Source organism: Pteropus vampyrus, unplaced genomic scaffold, assembly GCF_000151845.1.
Source record: "Pteropus vampyrus isolate Shadow unplaced genomic scaffold, Pvam_2.0 Scaffold110, whole genome shotgun sequence".
Lineage (NCBI taxonomy): Eukaryota > Metazoa > Chordata > Mammalia > Chiroptera > Pteropodidae > Pteropus > Pteropus vampyrus.
In genome coordinates this window covers 1,785,160-1,812,291 of record NW_011888891.1, presented here as the reverse complement: position 1 = coordinate 1,812,291, position 27,132 = coordinate 1,785,160, and the positions used below count along the sequence as shown (strand labels likewise).

General features: G+C 49.0%; 1 protein-coding gene and 1 pseudogene across 3 annotated transcripts; one reads left to right on the top strand and one right to left on the bottom strand.

The window, feature by feature from the left end:
* Positions 1 to 3,559: 3,559 nt before the first annotated feature.
* HTR3A (5-hydroxytryptamine receptor 3A) lies at positions 3,560 to 16,622 on the top strand. Of its 3 annotated transcripts, none has more exons than XM_011365377.2 (9): positions 3,560 to 3,632; positions 6,161 to 6,312; positions 7,407 to 7,451; positions 9,736 to 9,845; positions 11,281 to 11,450; positions 13,766 to 13,926; positions 14,304 to 14,514; positions 14,620 to 14,841; positions 16,324 to 16,622. In XM_011365377.2, exons 1-9 carry the CDS (start codon positions 3,566 to 3,568, stop codon positions 16,620 to 16,622), a joined length of 1,437 nt encoding a protein of 478 aa, XP_011363679.1. In that variant the 5' UTR covers positions 3,560 to 3,565. The 3 variants fall into 3 exon arrangements, with proteins under 3 accessions (XP_011363679.1, XP_011363677.1, XP_011363678.1); XM_011365376.1 differs by having other exon boundaries at positions 3,566 to 3,632; positions 6,146 to 6,312; XM_011365375.2 differs by having other exon boundaries at positions 14,304 to 14,841.
* Positions 11,820 to 11,938, bottom strand: LOC111743293 (annotated as a pseudogene).
* Positions 16,623 to 27,132: the final 10,510 nt, after the last annotated feature.

The following is a 27,132-nucleotide window of genomic DNA, read 5'->3' as shown; positions in this document are numbered from 1 at the left end:
GAACAATAATATCTTCTTCACAGGAAATAAAGATTAAACATGATAAAGAGCTTAGCGCAGTGCCTGGTATGTAGTATGTGCTTGATAAACAGTAGGTACTGTTGTGGGGAGTGGTGCAAAACCAGGCCATTCCAAGGACCAGAAAAAGGTTATGTAGGATATGATAGGACATCAAGGAAAAAAGGACAGGAGCAAAGAGATCTTCCTGTGTCTTTAAGGACATTGCTGCTTCTCTCTCCTCCCTATGGAAGCCATTGCTGTCTCTTTGGTGGGGCAATAGGAAACTGAGTCAGCCATTTTCTCCCACCCTCTCCATGCCAAGATGTGTTAGGTCCATGGAACTGGGTGGGAAGGGAAGGCTGCACCTGTCTGTCCTTCCTGTGCCATCCCCAGAGCGGAGAGAGAGACAGGTCCCATGGGACTCTGAGGAAGTGCCAAGGCTGGGGTATCCAAACCGTGGGGCTTCGTGGAATACTCTCCTCAAGGTGATGGGGGAGGATAAAGGTTTATCTCCATTTAGCACTGTGAGGATAAACCTGAAACTTCCCCAGCTCTTCCCTAACGGGTAGGACCCTAGTGGGGCCAGATGTTACTTCAGATTGCAGAGTTTTTGTAAGTTTATAGGTTTTAAAAGGTCAGGCTCTTTGGTGGTAAAAGTTTTATAGACCAGTAAAAATTTACTGCAGAAAATGGGAAACACAGCTGTAATGGAAAAGGCTGGAGTCAGGATTCCGGAGGATCTCGGCTCCGTCCACAACTACATGTGGGAGTTGAGGCATGTCACGAAGGCTCTGTGTTTTAACCTGGAAAATAGGAACAAGAAAAGTGATAGGATGGATAAGTGGAAAGCTACAGACACATGTGAGAGTACAGTCCTTCTCTCTGGGGTGCTGGGAGCAACTAGACACAAGGAGAGGCCCAGGCCGGCCCGTCCTGCAGTCTTGAGCTTTTATTACCCCTGCTGGATCGCTGCCATCTTCGTGTCCGCCTCCATTCCCTGGGAGGAGCCTGACCGTCTGCAGCCAGAGCTCAGGAATCAAATTAGCCCGGCTTCTACTTTTGCCTGATCCCCACCGGCCAAGGAGAGTTCATCAAGGCCTTGAACTAATTCTTATCTTGTTTGAAAGGGGCAAAAGTGACTCCACAGTTTCATCGGAGGCAATTTACACCCCGCCACTGGCCACAGCTCCAACTCTCCCCTGTCTATTGTGCCATCAAATCCATTAATAGGAAATTTCTTCAGGGGAAACTTGATTGCTACTCCATCAGAGAGGCGCACAGGCAATACGTCTCCATCTAAGGCCATGGCCTGCCCAGCTCGCTCTAATCCTGTTACCTAAGAAGCTAATTCTCTAATGTGCACACTGTGCCAAAGACATCCTCTTCCTTCCCTAACACAATTGGGCAGCCCCAGAGGGTGCCAGGAGCTCAGTGCAGAAATGAAACGTTGGGGCTCGTGGGAGAGGGGGTCCGGATTTTCTCACTGCCCCCTGATGGGTCTTAGCACAGACCCATGGCTGGCCCTGCACTGTGCAGTACAGAGAGCCCGCTTTCCAGAGTCCCATGGTGGGGAAGGGTGAGCCACGTTCAGCCCCTCCTACTGCTTTTGCCTGCTCCTTCCTCCTCCTTTTTCTTCTCTTCTTTCTTCCCTACATTTCCAGTTTTTTTCTCCCCTCTCTCCTTTTCCCTCCTATCTTTGTCTTACTCCTCAGTTTCCTACCCATTTTCCTTCTATTCCAATCTTCCTTTTTTCCTTCCTTTTATTTGTCACTTCTCTCCCTTCTCCTCTCACAGATCCTCCCTTTCCTATAGTTTTACCTTCTGTTTTCTTCTTCTTCTTGCCTCTTTTCCTCCTGCCTTGGTACTGCCCCTTTTAGAACAAGTTCAGTGTCTGATGCCTCTTCCTACCCTTTGTCTCTACACAGCTCGGCTCTGTAGAAGGAATGGGCCCCAGGACAGACACACTGGCCTTGGCTTGGAGGTGTCCAAGAGGTGGGGTGTGCTTCATGAATATACCCAGGGATCACTACGGGGCAGTGGTTAGGGTGTGGTGGGGGGAGTAGTTAAGTGTCTATTTGTTCTTTGATGATAAAAAAAAACTGCAATGAAACCACAAGTGGGTTTGTTACTAGCAAAGGTCAAACCTTGGCTAATGGCCACACCAAGAGACTCCATCAATGAAAGGTGTAACTGCTATATGCAGATTTTATCATGCACATGAATAAAAGGAAAAATCCAAACAGAACCAAAAAGAGCTCCACCCTGACCAAGGTGGGGTTTTTAAAAAATTTAACTAAAATTCAGAAAATTCTTCCTTCCTACAGGGTCCTCAGAATATTCCACACTTAAATTCAACTGGAAAAGGGATCAAAAGAAACGAAAATGTGTTGTGGTTGAAGCTTGGTACGGGTGTGTCTTGCCTTCAGGACACTCGAGGTAGAAAAGTCCACCTACTGAAACGGTGAAGTGGGGGGTGGGATGTCCCCAACTATAAATCCACAGCAACTCTTTTCTCAGACAATTTGGCGGTGCACAGTTGGGTATATATGAGGGATAGATACTTGCCTATTTAACTTACAAAAAAAAAAGAAAGAAAGAAAAAAGAAAGAAACACTTCTTTCAAGAAAATCACGTTTAAAAGGAAGGTGTTGAGACTGCTCATGTAATGATATTAAGCAAAAAAGGGGAGCAGGATACAAATTTATATGTATAGTAGATCTACTTCTTTGTATAAATATCATAGAAGAAAATTATAGAAGAACATACACCAAAATATGAACAGTGGCTATATCTGAGCTATAAATAAGCCTATGGATGATTTTAATTTGTCTTCATTTTTTTCCCCTACAATGAGCATGTATTGCTATTAGTATAGTAAAATATATATATGTATGTATATAATTATAGTATATAAAAGAATTGTATAGTATATATATATATTACTCTTTAAATATGAATATTTAGATGAAGACAAAAGGACAGACATGTGGTGACCCCAAGTCCCCTTCTGTCTGCAGAGATGCCCAGTTACCTGATTAGTTAGGGGCACTGTGTTACCCTGTGAAGCAAGAAAATGGCCCTCCTGCTCCTGCCTCACCCCACCCAGCCTCAGTTCAATGCCAAAAAATATACTTGCCGTGGGACATAAATTAAGGCAGCTGCTCCCAGCAGACAGGCTGTACTCTTGCTCTACGGGCTCCTGCAGCCCCCTATCCCCAAGTTACTCCTTGGGGAACTTGGCCAAGCCACCTGGAAGAAGGAGTGGACTGAGCTCCAGCCACATGACATCAACAGGGCGGGCTCCCCTCTCAGTGGTTCCCTCTCCTTCCCTCCCACCCTGAAACCTGATTCAGCTGAGGATTGATTGCAGAAAAAACTTGGCAGCTTCCCAGCCCGGGTGGCCCAAGCAGTATAAGGATACAGCCTCAGAAGGTACTGGGGAGCAGTCTGGAGAGGCAGGCTGGCTGGCACATGAGGCTGGCAGAGTGTGGACAGGCTGGCCCTTGGCGGGACTCACCCTGAACACCAGTCCTCTCTGAGGTACCCACGCCGTGGGAAGCTCACCATGCTGCTGTGGGTCCCACACGCACTGCTTGCCTTGCTTCTGCCCACGCTCCTGACACAGGGAGAAGGTAAGAGGACAGTGTGTAGGACTTGATTGGCCATCTATAGAGGGGAGGTAGGGGATGCTTGATTCCTCCAAGGGTTGAAGGAAGTTGGGTTTGGGAATGGAGACGGCTGCAGGAAAGTCAGGGATCTTACCACGTGTGAGCATGAGAGCACTCTGAGGCACTGTGGTCCAGCTAGAAAGTTGGGGAAGTTGAGCACAGGGTGAGAGCAGGACTTGCTGAGAGGAGAGCAGAGAAGCAGCCTGCTGTATCGGAAACGCATAGACAGATGGGCTCCTCTCCTCCTAGCCCTGCCCCTAAACTCATCAAAAAGGAAGGTGCAAGGGGTCGTTCAGCTCATTTGGTCCATCCCTTCTTGTTGTAAGTGGGAATGCTGGGGTCCAGAGACGGGGAGTAATTCACTCAAGGTCACACAGCTCATTAGCAGCAGAGTGGAGACCAGAACTAATGTAGTCATCTTTCCTCCGCTTCACTGGTTCCGTTGCACAGGTTCTCTGGGTTTCCTAAAGTTCCCTTCCAGGGTTAAACTCCAATAGCACCAAACTTCTCTCTGCAATCTTCATCCATCCTTTCTTGCCTCCTGTGGATACAGGGTGTTTTAGTCACAAAAGGATCCATTTCCTTTTGCTGCAGACAGTACTCATTCTCCATTTGGAAGGTTTTCTTCTTATCCACAGCTGAGTTGGAGCTGAGGCTGGGGTACAATTAAAATGGGCAGGGGGCTGGACAGATATGAAGGGCATATAGGAATGATGTTTTTCCTCTTCATGAGCTGTCATTGGGGAAACTCAGTGAGACAAGCAGACCCGGGGCCTCCTTGGCTGAAGAGAAGCTCTGTGCCTCCCAGAAATGGCCCTTTGCTTTGAAGCCTATGGAGCCCAGTCTGGTTCTCTCCAAACTGGTCAGAGTCCCAAACAATAGGATTTGGGCTGTTGGCTGCTATAGTGAAGATACACAAGGCTCTGGGTTTGAATCTCAGTAGCTCCACTTGTGGAGTACAGTACTCATATTCATGAGCCTCGGGGACCCTGTAAAATAGCTATCATGTCTACGGCCATACCTGATCCCGTCTGATCTCGGAAGCTAAGCAGGATCGGGCCTGATTAGTACTTGGATGGGAGACCGCCTAGGAAGATCAGGTGCTGTAGGCATAAAAAATAAAAAATTAGGGATTGTAAGCTGACAAGGTCCTTGCGATCTGTGAGGTCAACCAAGGGTTGCCTCGCCTAAAAAAAAAAAGCACTATCATGACAGCCACACCAGTAGGCCATTATAAGATCAAAATGAGTAATATGTTAACCAATATCATTCCAAAGGAAACAATGACTACTCTCTTGTCACCCTTTCTGCTCTTCTCTGTCCTGAGAGAAGCTGGAAGTTTATCAGTGATAGGTGTGTGAGGGGCAGGAAGGAGATGCTATAGGACCAATTTGCTGTATAGATTGCACACATGATAGACAAGATGAGAGAAGAGGCAGTCCTTTTTGGAGAAATCCAGGCTTGCTGGCACCTGGTCTCACCCTGCCAGGCCCCTCAAGACCTTGCAGCCTATACTCTGGTCCTGTAGGGTGCTGCTCCCCCTTCTCCAACCTAAGCCTTTCACCTTCATATTTCTTGACACCTTTCAGGAAGTGCTTCTACTATTTCCCAGAGGGATATCTGAGGTGCACATGAAATCTCCATAGAATGGGGCTAAGGCCTAAGAGCTGGGTTTTCTTATCTCTTGTCCTTGCAGGCTTCCTGGGAACAATCTGGTTTCTCCTTGCTTCCTCCACACCTCGCCCCTGACCCTTTTCCTAACCGCATAAAATTTGCCCACATAACGACCCTATGAAGGAGACCAGGCAACCCACTGCCAGGAGTTTACGTGCATGTGGAGGATGGGGGAGGGGAGCTACTTGGGTGGATTTTGGTGGAGCGGGAGGAGATATCAGTTTTTGCTGGATGTCTATCCTTCCTTCTTTGTCAGTTACAGGCTGGAGTCAAGGAAACAATGAGGAGCCGTGTGGATGCTGAGGTCTGACCTTGGCTGAGGCAAACCCTCATGCAGATCGCTGGGCTTAGAAATTGTGCACTTAGGGCTACTTTTTTTGCACCGCTCTCGCCTTCCAGTATCACACTCCCAGGGCCAAATCTTCGTTGACTCCCCAGAGCCCCTCAGCCAGGGCCCCTCAGGCTGACCTCCTCTGGGCAGGCATCAACTCTCAACCTTTCTCAGCCCTTGGCCTGCTTCAGAACTCACCCGTCTTGCATCACCTTTTCTTACAATACAGCTTCTTCTCTCATATAAATGAATGTGTAGGTTACCCTTATGAGATTATATCTTTGAATTTTGGTCAGACTCTCTGATGACAAAATGCTCTGGGGACAGAAATTTCAATCTGTGGTGGTAACTGGGAATTTTGTGAGGTGGGAATAATGAAGACACTTTCCTTTTAATAGCTTTCAAACCAGGGCAAGAGAACCAGTAAAAGACCCAGTTTCTGACTGCCACTTTGAACTGTCCTCCTTCCCAGCCAGGCACAGGGGAGGTCTCCAGGCCCATAACCTCTCCGATCCTGCTCTGGGGAGGTTGTCGGATTATCTCCTGAGCAACTACAAGAAGGGCGTGCGACCCGTGTGGGACTGGAGGAAGCCAACCGCCGTATCCATTGACGTCATTGTCTATGCCATCCTCAGCGTGGTGAGCACTCAGCCCCAATCTGCTCCCAGCTCAGAGGTGGCAGATTGGGATGGGTGACCATGGGAAACCAAATTATCCTCTGGGCAGCATGGTGGGCATCCAAGTATCCACAGTACCTGTGGTCTGGCACCACAGCTCAGGACAAACTGTAGCACCCACCATGTGCACAAACCAGGAAACTGGTGTCACTTGTATGGCTACACCTGTACAACCAGTGGGTCTCCTACCACATATGGTTCTTCACACATTGTATTATGGTAACCATCTCCCTTTGTAAGCTGTTCTATTTCTCTATGTGCCCTGATGTCTTACACAGGTCCCTGGAACATGGTGGACGTTACTCAATGGTTGTTGAAAAATTAATCATAAATCCATTAATTAATTGATTCCTTCATCAATTACTGTAGTAGGGTAGGGTGCACCGCTTACAGAGGAGGTCAGACATTGTGTAAAGATAAATAAGAAGGCGATTGCAGAGATGCAGAGATGCAGAGATGCAGGGCTCCGGGTTGGGGTAGGGTGGATGAGAACTGACTTCATAGTCTCCACTACAGTCCCTGTGGCTGTTTCAGGAAAAGAAATTGGAAATTGGGTAGGAGGGAGGAAGAATGATGAATTTTTTACTCTACGTGGTTTTATACTTCTTGACTTTATACTAGGGCAATATATATATATATATACATAGAGAGAGAGAGAGAGAGAGAGACAGAGAGACAGAGAGAGAGAGACAGAGACAGAGAAAGAGAGAGAGAATATTGTTATATATGCCTTGTATTATCTAGCATTATGTTATGTATATCATAAATGTAAAATATATATAACATAATAGGTTATATATTATATATATGATATAATAGAAGATAATAGAGGGTATATACATAAAGTTTAAGAAGAAATCATTATATTTCTTTCTAAACGTGTCTTAGTGAAAGACCTACTTTTCCTGACTGACCCCTTCTCCCTGCTCCTTTTCTTCATTCTCACTTCCCAAAGGAATAAGGACACAAAGCAACAGCGTCTTTTGGGGTTGGTGTGTGCAGAGTGGACCCTTAGCCCACAGGGCCATCTATGCTGAGCTCCCTTTTCTTTCCTAGGACGAGAAGAATCAGGTGCTGACCACCTACATCTGGTACCGGCAGGTAAGCAGAGCAGCCCCCCAGCCCCACTTCCTAGGACAGGACTTGAGTTTCCAGGAGCAATTTCTCCACCTCGGGCACCAAGAACCTTAGACACTTTGATGAGAGAAGATGGAAGAGAGGTACATGGGCATACTCAGCCTGAGATCCAAGAGTCTGGACTCCTCCAGTGTGGACTCTTCGAACTCAGGACTGGGGATGGAAGGAACTTAAAGATCAGTGGAGAAATCCTCCGAACCCCCTCTGGGTTCTGAAGTTCTTCACGGCATCCCACACGAGTGCTTGCCCAGCTTCTCTTGATTGAACACCTCCAGTGACTGGGATCTCAGAAGGCAGTTACTGTACTTTCAAAGAACTCTAATTTCTAGAAAGTCTGTCCTTCTATTGAGCCAAACAGAGTGATTCCGTCCACTTAGTCCTCACAACCCTGGCCATTTCCCCACTCTTCCAGCTTCTGGTGGGCAATGGTCAGGCTCTGGTGTGTAGAAGTCTCCCAGGACCTAGCAGCATTTCTGGCTTGGAGCTGGTGGGGGGAGTGCAGACAAACAGTGGGGGCTGCTGTCCACCCGTGTGTCCTGCTTTGGCAGCCCCCGGGCTGTGGGGAACCCGTTAGAGCAGAGAGGAATCCAAAGTTGCTGAAATGAGGGGTGACAGGAGGATGGGGACAATTCACAGAGGCCAAGCTTGAGAGAGGCTCTGGGGGTACACCTAGCCTATATGGGTCTCTGTTAAATCTCCTCCTGCTCTTCGTGGGCACTCCACACCATCACCGCTCCTGGGGCAGGGAATGGTGTGAAGGAAGAGGGCAGAAAACTGATTTATGACACATTGCTCCCTTTCCACCTCAGAGAGACCCCTAAATACAGAACATGTTCTGCCTCAAGGGAAGGGTCCCAGGTCAAATAAGAATAGGCAGCCTGAATCTCCTTTCCTAGGACATCTGGCCTAAGTCCCACCTGTGGGCCTCCAAGGTCACCTGTCTGCCCCAGCAGTGAGAGGATGCAAATCTACTCCGTACTGGAGACTGTTCTAAGGGACCAGAACTGGAGATATAAACTAGGCTCAGGGTTCTGCCCACAGTGAGCTCATAGACTAGCGAAGGCCACAGACATGTGCCCAGACAATTAAATGCAGCAAAACACCCACTTCGATACAGGAAGAACAATATGTCAGCCATGAAAGCACAGAGAATGCACATAAAACCCAACCCGGAGAGTGGGGTTTCCAGAAGATCCCTGGAGAAAGAACATATAGGTGACTTGGTTAAGTCTGGAAGGATGAGTAAGACTCATCTCAATAAAGAAGACAAGGGTTGCAATATGGAAGAGGTAGCAAGGTATGCAGAGATACAGAGGTTTCAGCAGTGTTTAATTCCATGTTGCTGGAGTGTAGACTCTACAGAGAGGCATGGCTGAGGAAAAAAAGAGACTAGAAAAACAAGTGGAGACCAGGTTATACAGGCCTTTGTTGATTATGAGGTTTAAACGTTATCCTATTGCCAATGGGGCACCACTGAAGAATTTTAAGCAAGGGAGTGACATGATCAAATTTACATTTTATGTTTCTGTAATATTGGGATTATTCTTTATATTCTGTTTTATAACCTTTTCAATATGAGTACTTTTTGTTTGTTTGTTTGTTTTCCTAGTCATTTGGAAGATATAGTCTTATTTTAATCTAGTCTTGTTCGTTTTTAGTTCACATTATTTTGTCAGTGATAATAAATGAACTATAATCAATTAACTCCCCAAGCATAGCACCCAATATGCCAGGCCTCATAGACCCCTCCCACTGACCTATCATCATTTTCCCATGTTTTCAAATAAAATGTGAAATGTTAAAAAAAATACACTTTAGATCAATCATCCTGGCAGTATAGTGGAGAACGCATTGATCAAAACTTAACAGGAACTGTCTCTACCCTGCGAGGTGCATGTTATTATTTCCATTTATCTACCTGCAAACCAAGACTCAAGAAGCTATTTAAGATCCCTCAGTTGGTGGATAGGGGATTCAAAACAGCGAAAATGATTGGATGCCCCACCCCCCACCCCATCCCAAAAAGAGGCTGCATCTGTCTGTGACGTAGTCTCATGTAGGGAGTGAGTGAGTACAGAGGTATGGGGACTCTCAGGTTCTGCTGCATGGTTTGGGGGCCACCGGCACCCAGGTCCCCTAAGATGATGCCCGCCTGTCCCTGGGCACTGAGCAGTGAAGTCAGCCTGAGCTGTGGATGCCCCCGCAGAGATGGAGGGGGCTGCCTATGACCATTCCCCTCCTCCCCTAGTGGTGGATGGATGAGTTTCTTCAGTGGAACCCTGAAGACTTTGACAACATCACCAAGTTGTCCATCCTCAAGGACAGCATCTGGGTCCCAGACATTCTCATCAATGAGTTGTGAGTACTGGCATCAGGTGCAGGGGCGGAAAGGCGGGGGTGGGGGTGACCAAAGCACGGCTGTTGCATTTGAGATGTCCCACCCAGACTTGCAGAAGTTGACTTGGGCCCAAATTCCCCCCTTTTTTTTTTTTTCTTTTCTTCTTTTAAAACTCTTCTTTTTCTATGTGTGATGTTGAAACTACGCACTTCTCGGTCCAAGAGCCCCCTTCCTGGAAAAAAGAAGCCAGTGAGTGAATTCACACTGTTCTAATAGCCAAAGGCAGATTGCATTTTTAAAAGGACAGTCATATTACTGAAAGGAATGAAGCTAACGGTGGCCCCTGCTCCTGGCCACAGAGATTTGGAGCTGGGAGACGCCACACCTCTCAAGTCACACATGTGCCTGCCTAGCCACAAATCGAACCCTGAATCTGAAGTGGGTCCCAGCTGCCTTTATTCTCAGCAGCCAGACACTGTCTCTTTGGCCTCAGCCTTCTCCCCACCTTGCAGCTTCCTTCAGGCCTCACTGCCTGGGCTTCTGAGTGCAAGTGCAGGGAGGATGGCTGGGGAGACGACAGAAGCAGAAGCGGGTAGGGAGGGGACCAGTCACCCTCTTCCCAGAACCCACGGCATCGCCCAGCTCCAGGGGTTGCCATGCACACTGCTTTTCATGAGAAGCAGTTGACCTGGAGCCCCATGTCTTGCATAGCTCAGGCTGGAAGGATTTGAGGAAATTCCAGTTTCTAGATCTGCAGTTTAAGCAGTGAAACAGCTTCAGTCTTGAGTTCTCATATCTTAGGCTGATTCAGCAGAAGGCTGCAGTCTCAGGACCCCCGGCCCAGGCAACTCTGTGTCTCAGCGGTCACTTGAGAGAGCCTGGGGGCCAGGGATCTGCTGAGAAAGTAGGACGAAGTGTTTCCTGCTTTGCCTCAATTCTTCTCAATGATTTCTCTAGTTCCTTTCCCTCCAGAAATGATTAGTGTTATGCCACAGGACTTCTAGGAATGAGAAGCAAAGAGAAGCCCAAGTCAGGATGGAACCTAAGGTTCTGCTCTCCCACCCAGCCTGCCCGTTGCCAATAGACTGGTCGTCCTGGGAGCTGAGCTCTGCCCAGCCTGGTAGGTGGCAGTGTAGGCACATCTGGGCATGCTCCTTAGAGCCCGTGGCTTTGGGGTCCATGGATTCCTTGCTTGCCTTTTGTGGCTAGGTTGTCAGGGAAATAAAGGAGAAATGCCCTTTACTGCTTGGAAAGTAGCCTTGACAACGTCAGGTAAGGAAGCTTAAGAGAGATAAGATAAGGTTGGTAAAACCAAGACCAAATAAATCGCGCAGGTTGTCCTGCTGCCTAGACTCCCTCTGAATTTCTTTTCCTGCTGGGTTGCTCAGAGATCTTCAGATTCCTAGGGCTTGACCTGCTACTTGAGTCCCAAACTGACCCCTCTTTCCTGGCCAGTGTGGATGTGGGGAAGTCTCCAGATATGCCGTATGTGTATGTCCGGCATCACGGTGAGGTCCAGAACTACAAGCCTCTCCAGGTGGTGACCGCTTGCAGCCTCGACATCTACAACTTCCCCTTCGATGTGCAGAACTGCTCGCTGACCTTTACCAGCTGGCTGCACACCAGTGAGTAGGTGGGCTTCGGAGGCAAGGATGTGGGTTGGGGGGCCCAGGGACACCTGAGTGGGGAGCACGTCCTGGGATGCATTCTTCCTTATCCAACTTAATTACCACTTATTTTCTTAACGCCACTGAGCCCGTTCCCTTAACCTCCAAATGGGACTAACACGGTTGCCCTTGCACTTCCCTCAGTCGTCACGTGGCTTGAACGAGATGGTGTAAACTGATGCAAGACACTCAGTAAGGGCCAATTCTTTCCCAATATGTTTTTTAAAATTTTTTTTAAATTTATTTTTTTAGGCAAAGCAACCCTCGATTGACCTCACAGATCGCAAGGAACTTGTCAGCTTACAATCCCTTATTTTTTATTTTTTATGCCTACAGCGCCTGGTCTTCCTAGGTGGTCTCTCATCCAAGTACTAACCAGGCCCCACCCTGCTTAGCTTCTGAGATCAGACGGAATTGAGCTTGTTCGGGGTGGCATGGCCATAGACTAATTCTTTCCCGATATTGCTAACAGAATCTGTCACTCTGTCTCTCTAATCACCCGCTTCCCTCCACTGAAGCACCCTTCCCCCTAATTTAAGCTCCCTGATCTCATGTCCAGGTTTCTACAGTAGCCTCCTAGCTGGTCCCCGCCTCATTCTTATTCCCCTCCTATTCATGCTCCTCACAACAATCAGGGAAATCTTATTAAAATGCAAATCTGATCAAGTCACTGCATAAAACCCTCAATGGCTTCCCAGCACTTTTGAGACAGAATCGAATCCTTCTCCTGGCGGTAGGGCCCAGTAAAGTCTGGTCCTGCCCACAGCCCAGGTCATCAGCCTCATGCGGTGCATGGTACCCTGAGCTCTGCTCCACCCAGTTGCCTCCTTCTCAGGCCCCACAGCCGGTTCTTCCCCTTAGTCACATGCCGCTTCCTCTTCCAGGCCACCTTGCCCCGCTCCTGCCCGCAACGACACCTGGCTTGGCCGACTCCCCTGCTCACTTTTGAATCACAGCATCAGCGTCAGTTCCCTAGGGAAACTCCCTCCCAACCCCCAGACAGGAATCTCTGGTGCCCAAATTTATAGCCTCCTGTTTCTCTCCCCATTTCGATTGCATTTGGAAGTACTTGTTCAGTGTCTGCTTCTTTACCAGATATAAAATTAGAGGGCAGGGATGTGATTTCTGTCCCACCAATAGATGCCCAGCACTGTGCCTGGCACAGAGGAAGGTGCTGCCAAACTTATAGTGAGTGGATGAATGCCGGGTGCTCACTAAAGCCTAATGAGGTGAGCATCGCCCTATTGCAAAAAGGCATCCTCCACTTCTATTCTGATTTTATTGCATTCACTGCAAATTAGAAAGGTAATACATAACTTCCTTGAACAAAAACCAGAATTACAAAGTCTTTGACCTCTGACCTCTATCTTCAATCTCAAATTCTTCACTAACTCCCCACACAAAGACTTAACAACTTCCAGCAGTATAAACTTCATATAGTACACTCTTCCAGATCCTTCTCTACCCTTTGCATCTGTACACATACATATACATCTATGGAAAGTACATGGAAATTATTCTATAGGTTTTTTATATAAATTTATCATTTATGCTCCTGCTACTTGATTTCTTTTTCTTTCTTTCTTTTTTTTTTTACTCAATAACAGGTCTTGGACATTTTTCCAAGTTAGCACATATTTAGATCTTCCTCATAAATTCTGACTGCTGTGGAATATCTCATGGTTTGCAGGCATCGTAGTTTATTAAGCATTTTCCTGATTGATGGACATTTAGATCTTTCTCACTATTTTTCTGTGATGGATACTCCCGTCCTTTTGGCGCATATGTATATCTGTTTCTCTAGTAGAGACACAGAGAAGTTAACTGTTATTCTGTAAGTGGGGATTTTGCTTGTTTCCTAATTCACCTTCAAAGACAGACAGCTCCGTGAAGACAAAGGTGAAGAATATTGATCTTTGTTCAGTTTCTAAACAGGTAATTCTAACAGAGAATCCTAGAAAGATGTATGGAGAGAGAGAGAGAGAGAGAGTGAGCGGAGTGGGGGGGCGGGTTTTCTAACAACCGCTTTCTCCGGTTCTTTGCATTTTGCTGTGTGCTTTCATTCAAGACTCCACTTCCCTCACTACAGCTCCACTGTCTGGATGTGTCAGTTTGCACCATCACCTCATTTTATAGCTGAGGAAACTGAGGCTGGAGATTAAGAGCTGAGAGAGCTAAGTTGTGTGGGTGTGGCCACGCGCGCCTCACCGCCGCAAGGTCTGGCAAGGTCCTGGCACCAGACTCCAGAGCCGGCTTGTTTTCTTCTCTCTCAGTCCAGGACATCAACATCTCTCTGTGGCGCTCGCCGGAAAAGGTGAAGTTTGACAAGAGCGTCTTCATGAACCAGGGCGAGTGGGAGCTTCTGGGGGTGCTGACCCAGTTTCGAGAGTTCAGTATGGAAAGCAGCGACTGCTATGCAGAAATGAAGTTCTACGTGAGTGGGACAGGGAGCGGATGTGGGTAAAACGAATAGAACTACTAGGCCGTCACACCCAGGCAGACATAAGGAGGCATCTGGGGAAGAACCTCCATGCCCTTTGCCCAACTCCAGGGTCATGCTCATCCCCTGGAACTTCCACGAAGTAGATGTGGAAACAACTGCTGTCCCTCACTTAACCTGATCAGCCACAAGCTCGGATCCAGAGGTGGAACGAGGGGGTCTGTCCTTTTCCTTCTCTGGAAATTTTCCTTCTCTGGAGTGCTACAAATTGAAAGTTCCACAAAGCAAGGGGGTCATGGATGGGGTGGTGGTTTCTGGGTGCAGGACATGTCCGCCCCAGTCTTCCCGCTTAACACCTCTCGTGGTCCCAGGTGGTCATCCGCCGGAGGCCCCTATTCTATGTGGTCAGCCTGCTGCTGCCCAGTATCTTCCTCATGGTCATGGACATCGTGGGCTTCTACCTGCCCCCAGACAGTGGCGAGAGAGTCTCCTTTAAGATCACACTCCTCCTGGGCTACTCCGTCTTCCTGATCATTGTATCCGACACGCTGCCAGCCACTGCCATCGGCACTCCCCTCATTGGTAAGGCTCGCTCCTGGGGAAGAGCTCGGTGTGGCCTGGCTGAGGCCCCTTTCACCTCCCGTCTCTGTCATCCCTCCCTCCCTGCCTTGTGCTGGGTGTCTACAGGCGTCTACTTTGTTGTGTGCATGGCTCTGCTGGTGATAAGCTTGGCTGAGACCATCCTCATCGTGCGACTGGTACACAAGCAAGACCTGCAACAGCCCGTGCCTGCCTGGCTGCGGCGCCTCATTCTCGAGAGAGTCGCCCTGCTGCTTTGCCTAGGGGAGCAGTCAACTTCCCACAGGTGCCCAGCCACCTCCCAATCCACCAAGACCGATGACTGCTCAGGTAAGAGGGAGAGGGTCCCTGCATCTTGACGCAGGGGCGTGGTGGGGAGTCTCTGGGGGACGTGCGATGCCAGAGAGCCTTGGGTGCTATCCTGCACGTGGCGCCCCATGCCTGGCCCCACTGGGAGGGGGCAGACTTCAGCCCAAACTGTCAATCTTTCACATGCTCTCATCAGCTCAGGTGTGGACAGAGAGGGGGTAGGAGTCCCACAGGGGGAGCGTGTCAGGAACTGAGACCTCTGGGCTGAGAGTGGCCTCTCTTAAAGATGGAACTAAAACTGGGTCAGATGGATGCCCCTAAGGCAGTTAGTCATCTGACTCCTTGCCGAAGTTAGTACTGCAGCCAGGATTCCTAAAACTCTCTAATTCTAATCAGCTCAAAGACCAGGTCCCTTAGAATTTTAAATACCTATGAGCAGAGAAGAGAGACAGGGGGCAGAGGGACACTAAATGTGGAGCTCACGCCTCCTGAGGAGTTGTTACAGCCACGATTTGGTGGTGGGCGTGGTGGTTGGTTTGTTGGTTTATTTGCTGAGCACTTTGGGCCAGGCATGTGCAGAGCTTTTCCTGTGCATTGTCACAGGTAATCCTCATGACAACCCAAAGGATTCTCATTCTCATTGAAAAAAAAAAAGGTACAGAGGCCAAATAGCTTGCCCAAAATCACAGAGCCAGGAACTGGTGAAATTGTGATTTCACTCCAGGCCCATTTGACTCGGAGCTGGTGTTTTAAACCACTCCACCCCACTCCACTCCTTTTTGTCCTCCCTTTTGTCTAGGATCAGGCCTTTTACAGAAGATGTTTAGTTAACCTAAGACCATATGATCATGAGCTAATGAGCTAGGGCACCAGCCTATGGCTAATTTCACTGCTCGCCTGGTGAAGAAAGCCATATCTGAAGGTGTGTTTTCTGGTGCAGGAAGACTCGGAGTCACGGAGAGGAGGGCAGTGAGGCAATATGACATAGTGGAGAGAGCAGTGGATTTAAAGTCCAGGTACCTGGGCCTTGGTGGCCTCACTGTTAAATGACACACCAGCAGTATGACCACGGACTAGTCATTAAACCTCTGAGTTTTAGCACCTTCATGTAAAAAGTGTGGACAATAATCACCCCTACCCTGCTCTTTCATAAGGCTGTTGTGAGGCTCAAGTGAAATAATGGACATCGAATTGCTAGGGAAAGCCATGATTTTTTTAAAAAGTTCATGGGAGGGATAAACACCAAATTTGTGATCTTGGTGACCTGGGGAGGGGACCACGGATGTGACTAAGAAGGAGTATACGGGAATCTTTAATTATGTTGGCTTTCCTTATTTGCTTAAGTTGGAGGGTAGGTTTGCAAATATGTAAGTTATTCCGGATACTCTTTATGTCTGAAATCGTTATAACGAAAATTTCTGCAGGCCAAAGAAACATAAAGGGCAGTGTTCAGGCCCTTTGGCTGGGGCTTCCTCCCTTGCCAATGCTCTGCCCTTCTTGCAGACATGGAAAACCACTGCAGCCATCTGGGAGCACGCGGGGACTTGGACAAGACCCCAAAGGGTAGAAGCGGCCCACCCCCACCACCTCGGGAGGCGTCCCTGGCGGTGCACGGGCTGCTGCAGGAGCTGGCCTCCATGAGGCACTTCCTGGAGAAACAGGAGGAGAGCAGAGAGGTGGCCCGGGACTGGCTGCGTGTGGGCACCGTGCTGGACGGGCTGCTGTTTCGCATCTACCTGCTGGCGGTGCTGGCCTACGGAGTCACTCTGGTCATGCTCTGGTCCATCTGGCAGTATTCCTAAGGGGCACAGCCCAGCAGGGGGCAGGCGCTGGTTAGGATGGGGATGGGGGAATTTCAGGGTCCAGGGCATGAGAGGGACATTCTCAAGACACATATACAGTTCATCCCTGTTTTGAATGCCAATTCATCTCTGCAGTACCAAAGCAGAGCCTTCACCCTTCCCCCCAAAACTTGGTGTTCAAGACACTTACATCCTCCCCCCACCCCACCTGCCCACTATGGCTTTAAAACACGTTGTGTTAGAGCAAGAGAAGCCCATGCATCCCCTAATTTCACTCTATATATCTATGCATCAAGCCTCTGTTTCCCCAGTGGCGCCTCCTTGAATAAGGCACTTTGGAATTCTGCTCACCTCCTTCAGCCTTGCTTTAGATTGAAGACAAATCAGCTCTCTGCTGCACGGGCCTGATAACTCTGCATTAGGTTTATCCAACACTATCCATCTTCGCCTCACCCATGACCACTTCCCTGAACTTCTCTGAATGATTCATCAGATGGTGGGGTGGGAAGGGTAATAAAATGCGATGAAGCCCTAAACTCTCTTCTTGACCATTTGTCAGCAGCTGGGCGGGTGGAAGAAGTTTAAATTTGGAGGAAGTATCTGTGGCTTGTTGTTTGGTGCTTCCTGCCCACAAGGAATTGGGCAGTGACCAAATGGTGGCTGTTATAAAGAAACACGAAGAGGTGGGATTTAAGGTGGGAGGGTCAGGACCATGAACACTTAGCAATGGAGAAGTGGGGAGTGGGTTGCTCAGTTCTGTGACCTCTAGAAAGATGACAGAAGGATCCACACAGTCCTGTTATCGTCTTCGGCTCAAGGTCTCTAGGTGAAGCTGGGAGCAAGCTCTCTCTCTGCAAAAGGAGCCTGGAATGGAGACAAGAACATCAGCACCACGGCCAGCACCAGCTGGTGTGGGGTTTGAAAGAGAACGCTAAGGCTCGAGTTTTTAATCTCCTTTGGGAACTCTCAGCACTGGCCCCTGGTACAGCCACAGCAAGCAGGACCATAAGGGAGGCAGAGTCGGGGACGTGGTCTTCGATCTTACCTCTCGTATCCTGGCCTCCTCTCCCAGACATCAGGGTTTAAGACATGTTGAGGAGCACCCCAGCTCTATTACTCCATCCACCTCACAAGCATCCAGAGGAAAGGAATGCAGAACCCACCAAAAGTAATGGTATTAGTGTCCTCTATGTTGGCCTGAAGCTTTCTCTGGTTCTCTCTTTCTCATTCTAGCCTTATCCCTCTCCCTGTCTTGGGCTGCCTCTCGCTCGGAGGAAGGCACGTGGACAGAGACTGGACACTGCCAGGCTGAAGGGAAAGGACCTAAAAGAAATGTCTGGAATGATTTGTTCCAGGCTGGCCAGTTATAGGGGATTCGGTGTGGAATATCTAAAGTAATACCTTTCCTTGACCCCAAACTCTGCATTCTAGTTCGTAGACAGTCTTGAAGGATAGAGGGCAGAACCTTGGGCCCTTGGGAGCTCCATGTCTGAAGGACCCTAGAGACTGAGGAAGGGACTTCTCTGGTTTAGCTTCTCTCAGCTTCTTCTCACCCCAGGTTCTCCAGCATGCAAGAAGAACTCATTAAACATTATCTAACCAGCTGCTGGTTCCTAAGGTAAACTGATGAGGTTTCATCTGCTACTTCTATCCCAGACATATGTACTTTTGATATTAGTTAAGGATTTTATATTTATCTTTGTTTTGTTGGTGGGTAGGTATCAGGGTCTCCCAGCAAAATGCAGGAGATCGCGGGGTTGCGGAGTGGCCCCCATTTGCAATTGTTGCTTCCTACTGAGTAGAGATTGTTCATCCTGACACTCTTAGGATGGGCCCTGCAGCTCACACTTTGGAATCTGGTCCTGGCATCAAAAGCTGTCCCACTCCACTTGACCTTGCTGGGCCAGTTATGCTACTCAGTGATTCTCATGTCTCAGACCAGAGAAAGAGGAAGTTGGACAGTCTGGCACTGTTGATGCACTACTGGTCAGTTAAGTGGGTGGCTATTGACAAAGTGTCCAACCAGAGAGCTAGTAAGACACTAATCAACCTATCGATTCCTCATCTCTCTCTCCCCACCCTTTCCCCACAATCAATGGGGCAACAGAGCCCAGCACTGAGGCTGCCAATTAACCACCTCGAGAATGAGCCGCCACGTGTAACATCTTCCGCTCCACTAGCCATGCCCAATCAGTTCATCGATCCCCGTCTAGGCCGTGCTGTCCAGGGATGGGAAACTGAGGCCAGGGCCAGAGAATCTCCGGTGTAGTAACTCCTGTCGTCAGTATTGACCTTGGTCATCTACCAAGGAGACCTTTACCCTGCCTGGGATATGAGAAGGCCCAGAACCTCCCTCCTGTCTGTTATATTTCCCCGAATCTGCTTCCTTTCCTCCTCCTGCCACTTTAGCTCATTTCCTCTCCTTCTGTCCTAAACAGAGAGAGGAAATCAGAAACCAACCATGTTTTTCTCAGCGGTTCTCAGAAGCTTGCCAGTTCTCTTTCTCATCTCTTTTCCTCTCTATTACCTACGAGTACTCCCACTTCTCACCTCCTTTTCCCATCCACCCTGCTTTCCAAAACCTGTCCCTTCCACTCAGCAGATCCCATAAAGGTCTCGAAAGTGCTCCAAGCTGCGGAGCCTGCTGCTGGCATCGCAAGAGACGGCCTTTCTACCGGACGGTGGCAACTCACACTCAGTGACCTCAGGGCCCACTGCGGGAGTGGACATTCTGTGGCTTTCCGGATGGTCCAGGGAGAGTAGCTGAGCCCAGTCAGGAGGTGGGCTTGGGGGAGATTTCCCTGAAAGGATAAGAGGGAGGACAAGTTGCCCGGTGGGGTGAAGGAAGGGGAGGGAGAGCATGAGAAGAGGTGTGGTTCAGCATTTCCCAGCCAGATTCTCCTCCCTCCCCCATTTCCCCCAGCCTCTGAATCAATACATTTTGAATCTAATCTAATAACAGAGATTTAACGAGGGGATAATGCGTGTGCAGCGGCCAGGCGCTTTGTCTCTTCTTTCATGCAGCAGCTGGGGCCCATTATCCCGGGACAATGCCCCATGCTAATCACTCCTCTCTCCTCCTGAGTGTTGGGGAGGGGCGGTGGGCCAGAGAGGGCAGCTCCTTCCCTGATTGGAGGAGAGTGGAGGGGTAGCATGGGGGGGAAGAAGTCGAGAAGGGTCTGGACAGGCCCCACGCAATTGTCTTGACCTGACACCAACTCATCGGCCTTCTCCCCAGGCAGAGTTGGGAGCCCCTAACAGTGCACACAAACAGCAGATAATTACCTATCAGCTGCAGCAGCAGTGGCTCAGAGTTGGGTGGGTTTTGTCGCCCTTTTTTTTCTTTCCTTTAACTTGGTCCTCTATAATTTAAGCTTTCCCATTAAGGCCCGTGATTGGCCAGCCATGACTGCCATGGTTAGAGAATTAAACCCTGATTTTAGAGACCAAGAATACCCCTTTCTGAAACAGAAGGCTGCTCCACATCCTCTTTCTCTTCTATCCGGGACTGACAAGAAAAAAAATTCTGAGATGTTCTAAATTAAAATTACAGCAGCCAGAGAGTGAGAGAGACAGAACAGTTAGCCCGTTACTAGCCTTGAGCCAGCTCTAACAAAAGACCGCTTGCACTCCTGAGAGCACGCTGGAACTTCAAACTAATGCCCTGGTGGCCATTTCCACGGTTATTCTAAAAAGAGAATAGCCGGGCACCTTGGAGCTCTAGGAGCCTCTGCTTCTGATTCACACGTGAGCTTTCCGGACTTGCCCACAACCTATCCAAGGACACAAACACCTCTTCCTCGGACTCTGAGCCTCCTCAAAACTGCCCACTTCAGCTTCTCCAGTCCCCTTAGCCTGTAGCTAACGTAAATCTTACATCTTTTTTTCCTCCTCCCCCATTGATGTATGAAATCACTTGCGAAACTCTGTGACAATGGACATGTCTTTCCTACCCAGCCGTGCTGCTGTGGTTCAGACTCCAGGCACCAAGACGGAGCTGGCTGGCTTTCTTTTTTTCTTCCTTCCTTCCTTCCTTCCTTCCTTCCTTCCTTCCTTCCTTCCTTCCTTCCTTCCTTCCTTCCTTCCTTTCTTTTTTCCCTGGTAATGGCCTAATAAACCTCTTCTTTTAAAAAGACTTTCAGCCATAGAAGTCACATTTTTTTGTTTAACAGACCTTATAAATAGGCTTGACCTACAGGAGGAGGCGTGGAGGTTAGACCATAGGAAGAACTTCCTGATAATCATGAATTAGGTTGGAAGTCTGAAGGGTCAGGCATGGAATCTCATTTCCTAGAAGCCTATGAAGCAAGGCTTTTGTCTAGGTTGGAAAGGGCAGACAGCCCAGGGAGGAGAGAAGCCCTGCCTCAGTTTCCACTATCAGACCCCATTTGGGAAGGAGCCCAGAACTATGACTCCTGAAGTCTGGCCACTCTCAATCCTTTTTGCAACACATTTATTGGGGACAATATAAGAGTAGGCTGTGCAAAATTTGAATTTTGGTCCCATCACGTAGTAGCTGTCATGCCTTGGACAAATACTAACTCTTCTGTGCCTTGATCCTCTCATCTGTCAAATGGGTATCATACCAGTTCCTGGCTCATGGGTGTTATGGAGCGTCATATTCCCAGTTGAGCCAAAAGCCAAGGGAAATCATAAGGCCAGAGTAGAGAGACGTACAGTGGCCTGTCAGTCCTTCCTCAGTCTGCTCATATCACATTCTGAATGGGGAGAGTAGAGGAAAGGCCTTTATCCTTCCTGTCCCCTTCTCAGAGATGGGCAGGACAAAGTGAGCTGGCTATTCAACATAAGACCAGTGTGTGTGTGTGTGTGGCGGGGGGTGGGGGCGTTGGGGGGAGGAGGTTAGTTTCTGTCCCCACCAGGCTGGATCCAGATCCTCTGTGTCCCATACCTTCGACTCTCTTTTTCTCCCATTGCTATCCCTCATCCCACCCCTGCGTGTTCCCAGTTCTTTCGCACAGAGTTCCTCCCTAAAACCACAAATTTGAGTCTCTGCTCTGGGAAAGTGTATAGATACGGTGCGAACTGGGTGGTCTATCCTTACCCTAGATGGGTCTCTCCTATTCAATTCCACCCCCTGTGTCTGGAAAGAGAACTAAACTCTTAGTGTCTTATCTTTGGTCGAGGGCGGCCACAACTCTGTCCTTCTAATCCATGTCCACAAGGTGGCAGCAAAGTCCAGAAGTTCTATGGAGGGGACCTTTATGAAATATTTTATTGCCCCCTTCGCTCTGCAAATGCCCCCATCCCTCTCTTGGGGGTCTCCAAAGACCCCTTCCTTCAAGGCCAGCTCTCTCCTTTTGGACAGCACTAAGGATCATGATCCAGAGTGCTTGGTGCCCTGTTCCCACACTCTGGGCAGAGCTGGCTCACCGCCCCCTCTCCCTATCACACAGCTGTGCCCACGCTGATCCCTGAGTAACAGCCCCTCTTGCTCATGCGCTCAGGCCTGAACCCCTCATCTAGCCAAACATTTAGTTGCTTTTCCATTTTCTGCTTATGCGATGAAGATATTAATGCCTGATGGTAAAGAAGCGGTTTTACCTACAACTCACACATATACGAGCCCATGAGGGATTCTCCGCCTTTCACTTCTGCCCATGTCTCTAGAGCCCCAACTCCAGATCACCCCACACTGCTCTGAGGAGGTTCTCAATGGTCCTGCGAAAAGGAGGTGAGAGTAAGGTGATACCCAGAGCAGGAGCTGAGGAGGGGGACAGTGGGCAGTCGTTAGAAAGGGATGGAGGGTCACTGGGAGATACTCATCCAAGGGCTTCAGGGTAAGGACTAAAGAGGTGAAATTGCTCTCAAATAGGGTTATTGACATGATTTCTTTACCTATTCCAGGGCAATGCCCATAACGTTGCTGATGCCACATGCTAGCTGTGCATATTAGTTTCTGGCTGCTGCTGTAACAAATTACAATTTAAAACACAGATTTATTATCTTGAAGTGCTGGAGATCGGAAGTCCAAAGCAGATCGGTGGGGTCTGTGTCGTTTCTGGAAGCTCTGGGAGAATCTGTTTCCTTGCCTTTTCCAGATTCTAGGGCTCCCTGTATTCCTTGGTCCGTGGCCCCTTCTCCCATCTCCAGAATCAGGAGTGTGTGATATCTTCAGATTTCTCTGCTTCATCACATCTCCTTCTCTGACTCTTCTACTTCCCTCTTTCTTTTATAAAGACCTTTTTGATTACAATGGGCTCACCTAGATCATCAGAATAATGTCCCCATCTCAAGATCCTTAAACTAGTTACATTTATAAAGTCCCTTTTACTTTGTAATGAAACATAATCTGGGGTTCCAGGATTAGGAAGTGGATATCTTTGAGGAGTCCATCATTCTGCCTACCACTCTGTGAGATTTGGGGCAAGTTGCTTAATTTCTCTGTGTCACAGTTTCCTCAACTATAAAATAGATACCTACTTTACAGGAATGGTATGAGGATTAAAAGAGGTAACGTAAGTAAAGGGTCTAGCACAAAGTAAATGCTTGATAACTTTTAACTAGGGTTTTATTATTGGTCCTATGTATAAATCTAGAGGTTTCCTGCCCAGGTTCATGCACAGAAAAATTGAGGTGTCCATCTCAGACCCATTTAATTAGTACTATATAAGAAATAATACTTTCTAATAGGCAGCATTCATTTGAGCAATAATGTTAGGGTGATGAATACTGAGCTACTTGATAACTTTAAGAGACAAGGATATGAAAGCAGAAGCCTAGAGGTAACGAGTCCAGGACCTCAGCCTGGCGAGAGATAGCCTGTCTCTCCCATCCCTCCCCCACACCCGGGGGGCTGCTTGTTTTCCTCAGGGAGAAGTGCTTGACAGTGGTAAGGCCTTCCTGAGGCAAGAGGTATTAACACGGAAGGGGATGCAGAATCTCTTCCCTCAGAAGCCCTCAACAGAGATACCTCCCCCTTCTCTAGATCCACCCATTTTGTCTGAGAAAGTAGTCCAGGCTGGCGGGTGGACAGGGTAACCTCTAGAGGACCTTCCCAGCGTAAGGTCCAGGAAATCCTGCTTTTCCATCGAGGTGACACTTAATCGTGGAGTAGGGCGCCAGCTCTATGCTCTATCTTTTTCTCTTGGCCGACATATCCATCCCCCTGCCTTCTCACCCAAGGACTCATTGTTCTGGTTCTTGCTAATGAAACTCCAGTCTACCTGCCATATGGGGTTGTCATTGGGCTTAAAATGCACACTAAGGGGTTCGTTCCTCAAAAGTCTTCTGAAGATGAGTAGTGCTCTTCCTACGACGTTAGCCTCATCCGGTGTGTGTGTCCTTTTAACACCCTCTCAATTTCTTTACTCCCACTACAATTGTTAATTCACTTCTTTATCGTCAGGTGATTTATTTAGCATTTGTTCTGGCTCTCAGCCTATAAGTTCCCAAAGGCAGGTATTTCTCATCTTATTCACCACTCACACAGTGCCTGACACCTAGTCCATGCTTTGCATTTAGTGAGCGACTCAGTGAATAAATGGGGTTGGGAAAAGTGGCATCTACCACATAGGGAAGAACCTATCTGAGACTCCTTCTCTAAGCTACTCTTCAGCTCTCACTGACACTGCCTGTTTCCATGGGGAGCAGGGAGTGAGGCATAAAAGAGAGACTGAGGGCCCTGGGTAATGTGGGGGTCAGCGCTTGTGGAAGCTGGGTGGAAATCTAGGGGGTCACTGTAGAAGCTGGGTGGGGAATCTGAGGGGGCCTTCAGGAGGCTGAATGGCCATTGAAGCCCCTGATGTCACTTCCTCAGTGAACCTTTTCTGAAACCCTTTAGGAGAATGAATCACTTTCCCCCAGAACTTCCACATTGTACCATAGCTGTTTGGGGGCTGAATCTGCCAAATTCGTGAGCTCCACAGCAGGGACTGACAGTTTCTTACTCAGCTCTGTGTCTCCAGGGCCAGACGCGAGCCTGGCATAGATGCGTCTGGCATAGGGCGAGGCTTGTTATTCGTGGAATGAAGGGGGTGGTGGTGTGGATTCTATGTGAGTCCCTTTCCGCTGGGACGATCATATGATTTATCATCCAGATCAGAGCATTTCTGTCCTGGGAATGAGGGCCACTATTAATAACTGCTCACAGACAACATGCTGTACCGTGGGGCTGTCCCAGGCAAGCAGGGTGTGTGTATGGCCACCTTACCTCTTCGGGGTTTCCCTGGCCCCTTCCATGGCTGAGTGCCTGCCCTTGCCAGTCAGGCCAAGAGTGCTTCTGCCCCCACAGACTCTAGAGTCAAGAGATCTCGGGCAGGGGGAGGGGCGGAGAGCCTCAGTGCTGCCCTTTGTCCACTGTAGGGTCATGGTTTTCCTCCTGAGCGTCACCTCAGAGGTCAGAAGGATTTCCTGTGGGGTCGCAGGTCAAAAGCCGCATGGCCTCAGCAGAACTACATGGAGTCCCAGCTCAGCCTCTGCCCTCCGGCCCCCAGGAAGAAGGATGAACTGATTCTGGAGCAGGAAGCAGCCCTGGGCGGGCTGAGGACCCCCACCCCAACCCTCAGGACAGGTCACTGGTGACCCCCTCCAGTGGGAGATGGTTGATGGGCAGAGTGCAGTGTGGAGGGGTCGCTGCTGGCAGAGGGCATGTGCCCCCATGGCATTGAAAGTTGGCTAAACTAGACTGGATTAACAAGAAATTCCTAGATAAGCCATTGCCTTTGCATTAATAATCCCTTTTGTGGAGGAGGAAACCCGTGCTTGCCCCTGCAGAGTAAAGAGAATGTGCAGTTGTGTTTCTAAGGGGGAAATGGATTTGGGTCTCTCCCCAGCTTCCTGACTGCTCCCTGGGGGTTCCTGGGAGTTTCAGAGTAGAACAGAAATCCTTAGGGCCAGACCATATCTAAGCAGCAGCCACCCTAAGGGGACTGATATCAGAGATGGTGGTAAATGGGGATGGGGCACGAGGTCCAACCTGAACTGTGGTGTATGATGGGATTTGGGATCTGCCTCGCCGTCCCCTGCAGGCCTCTGGACCCCGGGCTTAACAGAGCTGCTGCGTCAGGCTGCACAGGTTGTGCAGGGTGCAGCCTCCATGGGAACGGAGCCCCAGAGGTGTGCTGCTCAGGAAGCTCTGACCAAGAGCCTTTACACGTGTTAGTTCCTCAAGTTCCTAGTCAACCTCCAAGGTCCAGCTTAGTTTCCTCTCGTCTTAGAGTTCCTAATACATCCTTCTCTGTGCATCATACCCACACACACCTCTGTTCTACAGCTCACTGCACAGAACTGCGAGGATCAGTTTAACTGTCCGTCTTCTCCACTAATCTCAGCCTTCATCCTCTGCCCCGCCACCCTCCTCACTCTGTGCCTGGAACGTTGAGATGCTGAATAAACAATGCTGACTGAGTACTGGAGGTGGAGGGACCGGGGTGATCATCGTGCACTCTTTCATTGTAAAGAAGTTGCTGTGGCCCGGGGAGGGGAAATGACTTGTTCACAATCGCTCAGGGGCTTTGTAGCAGTGAATGGGAATATCTAGGTGGGCTTGGGCAGCGACCACCCCTCGGGGCTGGGGACAGGGCAGGCTCGTAGGAATAACAGTGGTCCCCATTTGAGAACACTTGGGAACTGAGGCCCAAACCCTCTTTCCTCCTATCTTCTTCTCTTCTCCCTTCTCTCACTTTCCATGTACATTTTTAAGGTTATTTTGACTCTCACTGCTGTAATAAGAACCCAGCAATTAACTATTATAAGGCTGTTTTACAATCATGTAGAAGCCCCTTTTATCCACTTTGCTTTAAATGGTTATATCTTTTATCCCTAGTTTTCAGGAATATAAAACTTTACAGCGTTTGCTGCAAACCTTCATACTTTACAGTTTATTGCTCCCTCTGCAGATATATCTTTCACATAAATAAGACTTTCATCTGTACAGTACTGGGCTTGGGCCACTGTGGCTCTCCGCGATTTCATCAGTGAAACTTGGCCTTGGACACAAGGCGATTGACACAGAGCCATTGGCCTTGTTGGCCAGCCTCGGTCCCTTGTCCTCTGATCAGGGCTAGACAGGCAGCCCTGCCACAAAGAAGGAGAAGGGAGATGTGATGGGGAATCCCAGAGGGGGTGGTCCCCACTCACCTTGTGCCTGGCCTGAGGTGGGGGCCCCTGCAGACACCAGCCAAGGGCGTCCTGGCTTCTCCATCCTTGGGCAGGGAAATCTTCCCTGAAAGTAGCTAAGGAGCAGCAGCAGTAAGCTCAGCCAGAGTTCCCTGAGGCGTTGCTGGAGCAGAGCACAAGCCAAGCTCCTGGGCAGCCGCCGCCCTGACCTTCCTGAGGCACTAGCCTGGGGGCCTCTCTGAGCAGAGGCTCCTTCCAGAGCAGCCATGGTAGCAAGGAGGACCACACAGGCAATTCTGTCCCCAAGTGAATTCTCCAAGTTTGAACTGATTTTCTGATTTTTTAATCTGGAGTGTTTGGATCAAATGCAAAAATAGATGGCACTCCAGTGGGTGGCCATGAGAATGCACCACCCCTGGACTGCCAACTACAC